Below are 11,513 nucleotides of genomic sequence, written 5' to 3'. Positions count from 1 at the left end.
GAGTCTCCTGCCTCAGCCTCCCAAGTAGCTGGGACTACAGGCGCCCGCCACAACGCCTGGCCATTTTTTGGTTGCAGCCCTCATTGTTGTTTGGCGGGCCCGGGCTGGGGATTCAAACCCGCCACCTTAGGTGTATGTGGCTGGCGCCTTAGCTGCTTGAGCCATAGGCGCTGAGCCAAACCTTGCTCTTCTTAAAGGCAATGTTTAATTTTCTCCAAAAAGCATTTTGCAAATAGAGGAAAGGAACACTCTGATCTATTTCAAGCAGCGAGATCCCTTTTCCCTGAATGAGAAGCTGGCATGACAGGCTGTTGCTCGTGGCAAGTTAAATGCTCAGAATGAACTTTCTCTCTCAAAATAAACTTTCCCCTATGTCTTAACCCAGGCTCTTCCTAGAAGCAGAGCCTGAGATGAGGACTTGCTTGCAGGGTGTTGTGAAAACAGAAGAAGAGGGAAAACTAATGCACAAGTTGGTCCTCAAGTTCATTATTGCTCTGAGCAACTGGAGCTCCATCCCTGCAGAATTCCAGCAAGCCCAAAGAATGACCTTAGAGTTGTCTACCTGAGGGAAAGAGCAGACAACAGTTTCCAATGAGTCCTCCAGCATCATTGGTCAAGGGTTGCCCTTAACTCCTTTTTCATACTTCCAGATTGTATGTGTGTATGTGTGTGTGTGCGCGCGCGCGCGTGCGCGCGCCACCGCAGGTGTCAGAGTGTTCCCAACACAGAAGATGCTGGTGCAGGGTTTCATCCAAGGTGAGGTGTTTCCAGCAGTGATGGGTACCTAAGAAAGGTGGACAGTGCCTGAGGCCAAAGGCAGCCCAGGGCACAGAAGGAAATGCTCTGCCAAAGCCACGTGGGAGCCAAGAAAAGACCAGCGTCATCTGCATATCTCCTTAGTCCTTCCCTTGCATCTGAATGGCTTTTTTTTTTAACATGTGCCTTTACAAAGGTAAAATGAATAAACACATTACCAGCTGAATTGCTGGGGAGCCCTGCAGGATGCTCATCAGCTGAGAGGCAGCTGCCAGTGGCCGGACCCTACCGGCTCCTTGGAAGGGAAGCCTGCTTGCAGGAGAAGCTGTCATCAGTACATCTTCAATAGCGGGCCCTCTCATCCACAGCAGGGCTCCTCGCTTGGAGGGTAATTTTTACTCTCACTGTTCAGTCAGTATGACAGCTCTGTCCCTAATGTAATGGCAGTTTTGACTTTAGTTTAAATTTTTCCATAAAGAATCAAAGAGAAAGAGATTCTCTCTCCCTTTTCTCTGCTCCAAAAATTCCACTAAAAAACTTTTCTCATTTAAATCTTTGCCTCCACATTAAATTTCTCATTCATTTTTCAGGTGAATCAAATACAGCATCAACTTTCTTTTTTTTTAAGAGTTTCCAAAAATTTAATCAAACTGTACTGCACATTTTCTCCATACAAGAAAGGTACTAAATAAATTACATTTAGGTGTCCTACTAATATATATATATATATATATGTATTTTAAAAAATCAGATACTTCTCATTTAAGAGAAAGGAGCATGAGTAAAAGATGAGCTATATATCCAACTCAAATTACATTAAAAGCCAAATACAAACAAAAGTGAAATTTTCCTAAAAGGAAATAAATATTCACTATTCCTCTCCTGAAGTAGGTAAAGTACACTAAAGGAAAAACCTATCTGGATTGAGACACTTTCTCACTTTGATTATGTAAATAAAAATAAAATCCATGTTGTCTAAATTGTTAGAGTTGTATAGTTGGAAATCCATATGCTACTCTACGGGCAGGTCAGCTAGGGGAAGTACGTTAGCACGATCATCTGGATCGGCTGTCTGCACACTGGGCAGGGCTTGTTCCTCTTCTTCAGCTTCTTTGCACATGTGAAGCATGCCATAAGATGTCCTGTTTTACCATGGACAGTGCAACCATTTTTAGGTCGACCTTGGCCAATCCCACAAGGTTCAATGGCATTAAGGGGAAAGCTGGATTCCATACTCTCTTCTTTGTCTTGGGTTTCCTCCCTCTCAAACTCTTTGACATCTTCTTGGCTGCTGTAAATAATGCTGTTAGAAGTTGATGGCTGAGAATAGTCCTCACTGTCTTGTGACTGGGAGGCCTGAGTGATTTTATCATCATTTTCCTCCACAGATGACTCTTTGGAATCACTCCCTGTAGTTTTTTTTACAATCCGGAACATCAAAGCCCTCTTCGGCTTGTGCTGAGTTTTCTAGTTTGGCTTTCTCAGAGATATCCCTTCTGTCTTTTCCTTTATCTTCAGGAAGCCAATTGTCACGAAAGGTCCAACATCTTTTGCAATGTGGTGGAAGGGGAGGATTCATTTCATTGCATGAAGTACTTTTCCAATAGTCAGCTAGGGAAATTTCAGGATCTTCTTCAAATGAATCTGTATCACTCTCCTCTGCTTGAGACACAGTAACTTGATACACCTCATCATCTTCATCTGAGAGTTCTTGTCCTTCTTCACTAAGACTATAATCTTCCGAATCAAGAGATTCAACTTCAAATTCTACACTAAACTGATCTGAAACTGAATCCTGATCCAACCAGTCACCTGAATGTTCACTTACACCAGCATCAAGATCCGGGTGAGGCGGTGTCCCTGGAGACTCACTGGGGCTGCTTCTTTCACAGCAGATCTCCCTGATCACACACAGAGCCAGGCTTTCATCAAAGGACAGGGAAATACTATCAGCTCTATGCCATTTTCTCTGTCCTTCTCCAGACAATTCATCTGAATTTTCTTCTGTCTCACTGATGGCTCTCCTTCTGGATGAGGTAGATGATCTGGAAACCCAATTTGAAGAGGAAGGTTTCTCTGGCACAGGATCCTTCTGATCACTCCCATCTTCAAGGTGACATTTGTTCTCACTCACAGATGTACCTGAGTCTGATAATTCCTGCTGATTGACTACTACCAAGTTTCTGTAGATCATTGTATATATCTTCCTGTGCTCTTTCACAGAGAAGCTTGGCACTCCAAACAAATCTCCTAGAAGATCATTTGAACAATATACATATGTTGTTGCTTTTCATCATATAATCGTTTCGTCATAATACACTGGCCAAGATAAAATATAACCTCTTTCATTGTGTAAGTGTCTTTTTGTGTACCAACAGACTTTAACAACTTAAAAAGCAATGGTTTTGGTTTAACCGGGGTCTCCTGTTCCGAAGCTGGAATCTGTGAGGTGGTTACATCAGTAGACACAGACATGTTGGTATTGCACATTTGCCTTGCAGGGGTTTTCACACCTGGAGTTACGGGGGGAGGGGGTCCCTCGAGACTTTCCAGTTCCCTTCACCCGGCACGTGGAAGCCCGACACCCTGGGCCTCGGCGACCATTCCACTCTCAGGCCCCAGCCCGCAGGGAAACCTGAACACAGTAGTCTGGGGAGGAAGGGGGCTCCCGGCGGCAGGACCTCGTAAGTAGGGTCAGGGCCGCCCCTCTAGTTCAGCATCTGGCTCCATCTTCCTTCCAGTCACCAGCATCAACTTTCAAAACCCTGTGTTGTTATCACAGTGACTGAAAATAATTATTATCTGTCAGTGCATTTGCTGGGAACACAGATGAGTCTGGCACTGGCCCTGTTAGATCAGCAAGAGCTTGCCTCTTGAGTGGGGTCTTCATCGGGCTCAATTTAAAACCTTAGTGTTGGCAAGATGGGGTGTTGGGGCAGTTATCCACATAATCTATCTGAGAAACATGCACCTCAGCTGACCCTTATCTCATTTGTTTAAAAAAAAAAAAAAAAAGGTCTTGAAAGCAATTATTTTAGCAAGTGGGGCTTTAGCTGGAATGTTCCCAAGGATTGCCTTAACCTATGCTTCCTCTAGCTCAGAAGTTCTCAACTGAGGATGATTTTGTTCCCTAGGGGACATTCGGCAATTTCTGGAGACATATTTGGCTTTCACAGTTGGGGTGAGGGGTGAGAGAGGGTATTGCTGACATCAAGTAGGAAGAGGCCGGGAATGCTGCCCCACATCTTTCAAGGCACAGTGCAACGCAGCCCCCTGTCTGCTATGAGAGCAGGGCCGGGTCCAAAAATGTCAGTCATGCTGAGATTGAGAAACCCAGCTCCAGCTGTGGAGGGTTTAAACAGTGTGAAATAAGGCCACTTGTTAGGAAAATTCAGACTAAAGAAAATATCCTTTCAGTTGAAAAAGGTATCAATAATTTAAAGAATATTTTAAGGCAGAATTGTCCATAACCCTACCATTTCCATAAGACACATTTCTGTTCAGCATAAAACCTTCCTCTTCTGCCCAAATGAATATATTATAGATGTTTATAAAATTGCTGTTATGATGTATATACTATTTTTGCATTCTTGTTTCCACTTAAAAATATCACTTCATGGCATTTTCCTAGGAAGATTTTATTGTTTTGATGTAATAGAATCTATTAAACCATTCATTCTTCATTTCTTTCCTTCTTTTTATTTATTTTTTTCAAAGTAACTTGGGCAAAAGCAAGTACTCCGGTTTGAAATCTGGCTCTGGAGACCCGAGAATGGGTACTCATCAATGATTTTACAACAGTAGCTGTTTTCCAAGAAATAACTACTTTTGGAACATTCTAAGAAATTATCATGATGTAAATACTTTTATATAAGAAACATTTGCTACTTCCAAGAAAAATTTCACTCCTTACATGTTTTTTTATTAAAAAAAAAAAAAAAAAACACTTCTGTTCCCCCTCTTCCCCTCAATGTATTAGAGTACACACCATGGCTCTGCTCATTAAGATTGACAATGGGAAGCCCTGGCTTCTTCAGGTAGAGAACTCTTCACCTCTGGGTCAAGGAAGCCTCTAGCCTAGGCTGTAGAATGGAAGCCCACACACCAAAAGAATGGAACAGAATCTCACTTAACAAATCAGGATGTCAAAGAGAAAAATGCTAAAGCTCATGCTAATTATAACTACTTTTTAATGCAATGAATCAGAACAAGTTTGTATTTTAACACATGAAAACTGTTGGGATCAGTTGTATGCAGAGTCTAGATCTTGCTGGAAATCCTCTGTGAATCCTGGTGTCTTTTGAGCCTTCCTACACTTCCAAGCCCAAATAGTATTGCCTGGAAACCCCACTCCACACCACCTGAGATTATTGAGCACGTCTCAGGATTCTCACAAACTCCTCGAAGGTTTGTGGCTCTGAGTTAGTTCTCATTTCTCTAGATTCATTCAGTTAAGGGATCCTATCATCTTTCCCCACCTGCTTTTCTTGTTGTCTAATGTACCTGCTCAGACAGATCTTATCTCCTAAGTCAATCTTAAGCCCTTGACTCAACACAAATACCCCCAAAGTCACTATCCCCCCATAGTGTATGGATGCCTGTCACACCCTTGGTGGGGATAAGGGAGAGAGTATAACAAGCAACACGAACAACTTGGAAGCACATGGTGAATAGAGCAGTTAATCTAAGGTGACTAGATTTTAACATTGGTAAAGCGGGACACCCTTGACAGGGGGGTGGGGGGGTGTTCTTAATTAAAAATTTGGTCCATATGGAGCAACAAAAATTTTCATAGAACACAAAAATAGTATTATAATATATTTTTTTAATTTTAATATAATTTACAAATATAATTTAAAAATTATCTATAGTATTATTTTATTCTTTGGCATATTTCTCATTTGAGTGAATTTTTTTTTAGTAGATTGCTATCGTTGTTTAAAAGGTCATGAAATTTTTCACAAGAATTTGTTAAATTATATTTCACACATAAAATGGCTTTCAAAGTCTCAACACTAGTGATGTCCACACTTTATTTACTGTAGGAAAAATGTGTTCAGTCGCAGCATTAGTTCCTGGTAAGGACAGCGCGTATCCCACAATTGTTAGTGCATTATTGTATGGAACATGGTTTGTTTCAAAATGATGAAATATTTCTAGCCATTTGTTCTCTATTGTGATTTTTGCTGATGCCCAAGATTTAACCTTTTCCTCATCAATATATTTTTTTAATAATGATACCTTGTAAGTTGTAAGTGTCACTTTCAAAGCCAACGCTAGACTTTTTGCCGCCACTATAAAATATAAATAATATGAGTACTGTCTGCTAAATTCATGAAATAAATAAATGACTTACCTAAATTATCTGAATAGCTGATTTGTTGACATCACTTGTTTAACTAGCACTAGCATGCAGTACGATGTGTATCGTCTGAGAGACAGTTACAAAATGTTTTCGCGGTTGCCATTGCCAAAAAATGCCATTGTTCATTAAGTCCAAACAATGGTGGTTGAATTCTAACAACTGATCAACAGTGCAAACTTTGATAAGCAGTTCTCAATAATCAATTCTCAACAATTATTTGTTATTATTAAAGTTTAACATTATAAAATTAACAATAATAATATAAAATTCATATCCTGGCAAAATAGCCACATGGCAGCCAAAAACCACATATTCCCTTTCCCATTCTCCCGCCGTTCCCTAGCTTGCTGTGCATTATTTCCAAAAATCAGGACTTTTTTAAAACGCCGTGGGACGCAGACAAATTGTTAAAAGTTGGGACTGTCCTGCCAAATGCGGGACTTCTGGTCACCTTAAAAAGGGCTTTCGATCTCCTCACGACTGGGGACTCTCATGACAGTTCTCATATGGCACCCTCTCTTAGCTTGTCTGTGATCCTCTTCTTCCCTGATGGCCCTAAATTGTTCACACTAAGTTATACACAGCAGGTCAGCTCCCTTGAGTCCATACGACCCAAATCTGAGTCTCCCTTTTGCACCTCAAAAACAAACCAAAAAAGTCTTTAATTTCACTGGACCTACATTCCTAGAAGCAGTTATTATTCGTAGCAATTTATTTTCCTCCATCTTGAAAAGCCAGTGCTGTATATATGTCTACAGCTGTATCCATATGTCTAGTAATGAGCAGCCACTAACCTGGACTGAAGTGCATGGTCTCTGTCTATAAGGCGAGTTAGACTCTCATACCCGCGGTTCTGCTTTGGTTCACAGTTTCCTGCTTTTTAGCTCTAGCGTTCGAAGGATTCCTTCCATCCATTGGCCCACTTTTTTAGCCTCATTCTCCAAGGTTTGCCTCTGGTGGTCTCTCCTATGCCTCATCTGTGTTTACAGAATGTGGCTGAGCATAGAGATCGTAATTAACTGACTTACGGGCGGTCCTTGAGTGACGGGACTGAGGTGGCTTCTCTTGTGTGTTTCATTCAGACTCTGTAAAGACAGTGATGATCCAGTCCCTTTCTCTAATCCTCCAGTACCTCCTGGAAGGTAATAGATTTTCCATAATAATGTCAGCTGTTTCCTCAGATTCGTTTATTCCACAAATTAATTCATTCTACAGACACCCATTGTCTGCTATGGGCTCAGACATGAGGACACAGCAGCAAACATAAAGGACTTGCCCCTCTAAGGTTTGTTTCCAGCTAAGACATGTGATGACAGAATATTTTAGTGCAGGAAGTATGTGGGTGACAGCAAAGCAATGCTTTCTACCTAGTTTCAGAACTAGAGTAAACTCCTATTAGGGTTAAACGCTGTGGACAGAAGCAATGAAACTCTTTACCGAGTGACATGTTCCTCATCGCCTGAGCCCTGAAGCTGCCCATCAGCCACAGCTATGTTTTTCTGACAGTGATTTGAATGTGGGTGCTGTGAAATCTTTTTCTTCTTCAGGATAGTTTGGTCTGCCACAAAAAAAACAGTGTTACGTGAGCTTTAGAAATGATAGCCCTGTAAGCCTGAAAAAATAATCATCATAAAAAATTCTAATAGCCTTGAAACTTGAATTTCCTCTTCACTCTCTGTAAGATGACCAGACCTGCTCATCTGGGGGGGACGGGGAAGAGGAAAACAAGTTAGAAGACAAAGTATTTTATCATGCTTCAGGCTAACTATTATTATAAACTTAAAAATATAAATGACACCCCTTGATCCATCATGTGAATAAAATCCCACTCCAAACCACACGAATAAACTTTCTCCTTTTAACCCTTCTTGTTTATACTGTGAGAAGCTTTGGCAAAGACAGCAAGAAAAACTAGAAGCTTATACAATGACGATCAAGGTCATTAACTGAGAAAATCGGGCAAAGGGATTCCCTTCCCTACAAGCATTCAGCATCTCAGCAAGTGAATAAACACACACACACCCAAATATTATCAGGAAGACTTTATTCTTAACATTATTTTTTTAGGTTATCCACTTAACTCACCCTCTGAGATTTATAGTTCAATCATACCACTTCAGAGTGGAAAGAAAAAAGGCCATTTATCTAATCCTATTCCTTGGGAAGAAATACTTAGGCAATATTAAGAATCTTCAATTATCTAATTTAATAAAAGGAATGATTTATAGTCTGTAGTTAGTAACATGTGATCCTGATTATTTCTAATCCCTTAGAAGAGATCTGACATTATGCTTTTGGTCTTGTGTAGCATGAAATCGTCATGTATATTTTACCAAAAGAAGTAACAAGAATAATGGCCTCTGCAGTCTGCAGTCGTTTTAGACTAACACACTGCAACATGGTTTTGCCCTGGGGCAGAGAAGTAGGGATTTTTCTCTACTTCAAAAGAATGAAAAATTATCATCACTCTATTCTGAACCATTATAGACTTCAGAGACTTTGGCATGAAATATTCAGAAAGTTTATTTTAGAATTCAATATTTTAAAAAGCCTGCTTTAAAACTATTACAGTGATTAGTGGCTCTCTTGGTTGGACCAGTCTTTGGTTTAAAAAGTCCTGTGTCATGGTTGCTACTATTTGTTGTTTCAATAAAATATAATTTGCATCAATCATAGAAGCTTCATATAAAGGATGGAATACATTGTTCTGAAACGGCCCCCAAAGAGTAATTGTGACCACTGGTCGTCAGTTACCCTTTCCAACACATTTTTTAGTGAACGTTTCTCTTCCTGGAAGCAGTTTATATTGTTTATGTTGTGATTTTGTCCTTCTGACATCTACTGTCTTAACCATGTGGAGTGGGTGTCATTTTTTGGCTCCCTGTTCAGGGAACAATACCCCAGTCTCAGCAGTTCTAGGGACACACAAGGACAGCCCTGCTGAGGCCACCCTACCTTCAGTCAACCAGCCGGAAGTTCATACCTTCATCACTCTTCATGGGAGAAAGAGAAGCTTATTGGGTGTTGATGAGGATTTAACAGGGTTTCTAAGACCCTAAATGAAGCCACTGAAATTTTCTGGAGGGAGCATTAACCATGGGAGAATTGGAATGTAATCACTTCTCTCTGGAATATCCTATTTATGTAGGGAGGTGAGGAGGAATACAGTATAGAGACCTAATTTCAGAATTGAATGAGTCCAGTTTGAGTTCCAACACTGCTACCTATCAGCAATGTGATATTGAGAAAACTGCTGAGTTTCTATAGCTTCCTCAAGGCTCAGTGTACCTGTCCATAAAATGGACCAAACCCAGCATCAGTGCAAAGATTCAGTGAGATTATTCTCTATTCCCAAACTCTTTTTCTTAGCTCTTGTTTGTTTATCCCACATTTCTGTTACGTAATAGGTATATGTTTTTTAATATATCATAGCCATGTATCTAGTTATCCTAGTACAGGATAACTAAAAAAACAGTCATTCCTCCCTTTCTTATATAACCTATGCATTTGGCTTTATTCAAATACATTAAATATATTATTTCTGTAGGTTTTAATAAATACCTTTTTTTCTTCTCACCTTATTGATTAGGTATTATCAATGTTAAATAAAAAAAAAAGGCTCGGCGCCTATAGCTCAACCGGCTAAGGCGCCAGCCACGTACACCTAAGGTGGCAGGTTCGAATCCCCAGCCCGGACCTGCCAAACAACAATGACAGCTGCAACCAAAAAATAGCCGGGCGTTGTGGCGGGCGCCTGTGGTCCCAGCTACTTGGGAGGCAGAGGCAGGAGACTCGCTTGAGCCCAGGAGTTGGAGGTTGCTGTGAGCTGTAATGCCATAGCACTCTACCCAGGGGGACAGCTTGAGGCTCTGTCTCAAAAAAAAAAAAAAAAACAGGCATCAATCTTGGCCTTCAAGTAGATAACATCGGTCCCCCTTTACACTGCCGGACAAAGAAGTAAAGATTGTAACGTGCTCGTGATGCATGGTGCCGTGAGGATAGTGTGCGAGTAACTCTGTGTTTCATTCTCCAGGGAAGTAGATCGAGACTCAGATGGTCACGTCAGCTTTAGAGACTTCGAATATGCCATGAACTATGGACAAGATGAAGCCTAACTATTGTGAACTACTTTTGGCAATTCTGGGGTAATCAATCCACAGATGTGTTTAAAGGTTAAAAAAAAAAAAAAAAACTCCACTCTGCTAATGACGTAATGCTGCATCCTTGTGACTAAATCTTAATCATAAATTTTGGGTGCTGATGACCAGCTTGCACCAGGAGTCTCCTGCCTTCTGTATGGCCACCAGCCAAGTCAGGCCACCACAGCTAGCATGACTACCCCGTCACGCACACACACACACTGCAGGCAGGTGCTCCACGCATTTACTGCAGTGTCCTCACTGTCCCGCACCAGCTCCTGATTCTCATCAGCTCCTAATGTCTGGGAAGGGCCAGCTTTCTCCCACCCATGCTTCCACTTTCCTTCATTTGCTCAACTTTGGTTGGACAAACAGTAGCGCCTACATATGCTGAGAGCTTAACTATGTTCCAGGCAAGGAGCAGGACCTTGGAAAAACAGAGGCTCAAGACTGCTCTAAGATAAGTTAGTTCCCAGAATCCAAATCTTTGCTGCAAAGTGGCCCTAGGACGCTGGCTGTGCAAGACAAGGAAAGCAGATTGGACTAACACAAGCAAGCCCTCTCCAGCTATCCAGAGGAAGAGCAGAGTGCAGTAGAGAATTAGGGCAGAAGACACATTCCCAGAGCTCTTTTGGGTGACCTGGGCCTAGACTTCCTGCTGTAGAGAACTAAACCCCAGCCGGCCCAGCCACCTTCTTCTGCACAGGAGTTGCAGTTCTGTCCTGCACCCAGAGACTCCACAATCGCATGGTCATGTCCTCCATGCCCTGCCTGTCCCTTGGGGTTCTGGTGACCGTTGTACTGGAGCAGAAGCACTCATCATTTATTTTGAGTGATTCCAAACTATTGCTATCAATATTAACATTATATTTCTAAGTGTTCAGAACTCCTAATATTAACAACATTAGTAAAACAATATATAATATACTTCACATTTTCAAAGCGTTAAACATGTAAAGGTCAAGTAAAAATGTAAATTTGTTAAGTAGAAGCATTAAACTAGCATCTGTCTCACCTACATTATCAGCAGATAACTTCAATAAAAATAAAGTTTAAAGTGTCATAAACAAGAGGAGTCTAAAGAGATGTGACAACTAAATTGGTATCTTGGTTGGGAATATGGAACAGAAAAAGGCCATTAGTTAGATAAAAACAAAGCAAGCATGGACTTTAGCTAACAATAATGTATCAATAGTGTTTCCATATCCATGTAACATGTTACTAGCCGCGGAAACTGGGTGAGGGGCATGTGG

At 41.1% G+C, this 11,513-nt stretch overlaps 2 protein-coding genes across 2 annotated transcripts in view; one reads left to right on the top strand and one right to left on the bottom strand.

The window, feature by feature from the left end:
• The window catches only part of EFCAB11 (EF-hand calcium binding domain 11), a 151,398-nt gene extending 140,928 nt beyond the window's left edge, over nucleotides 1-10,470 (top strand). Inside the window, exon 6 of the mRNA XM_003786980.3 lies at nucleotides 10,155-10,470. Within this exon, the coding sequence (XP_003787028.2) occupies nucleotides 10,155-10,236 (82 nt within the window). The 3' untranslated portion in view covers nucleotides 10,237-10,470. The remainder of the gene's footprint in view (nucleotides 1-10,154) is intronic.
• On the bottom strand, nucleotides 1,789-3,254 carry LOC100947328 (E3 ubiquitin-protein ligase Mdm2-like). The gene is given in 4 exon segments (XM_023511515.1): nucleotides 1,789-2,178; nucleotides 2,180-2,912; nucleotides 2,914-2,963; nucleotides 3,097-3,254. Coding segments are annotated over 4 exon segments (1,323 nt in total). The 5' UTR covers nucleotides 3,247-3,254.
• Nucleotides 10,471-11,513: the final 1,043 nt, after the last annotated feature.

Source organism: Otolemur garnettii, unplaced genomic scaffold (assembly GCF_000181295.1).
Source record: "Otolemur garnettii isolate 467f Iridium unplaced genomic scaffold, OtoGar3 scaffold00020, whole genome shotgun sequence".
Taxonomy (NCBI): domain Eukaryota; kingdom Metazoa; phylum Chordata; class Mammalia; order Primates; family Galagidae; genus Otolemur; species Otolemur garnettii.
Note: the sequence above shows the minus strand (reverse complement) of the source record. Positions and strands in the feature narration are given on the sequence as shown.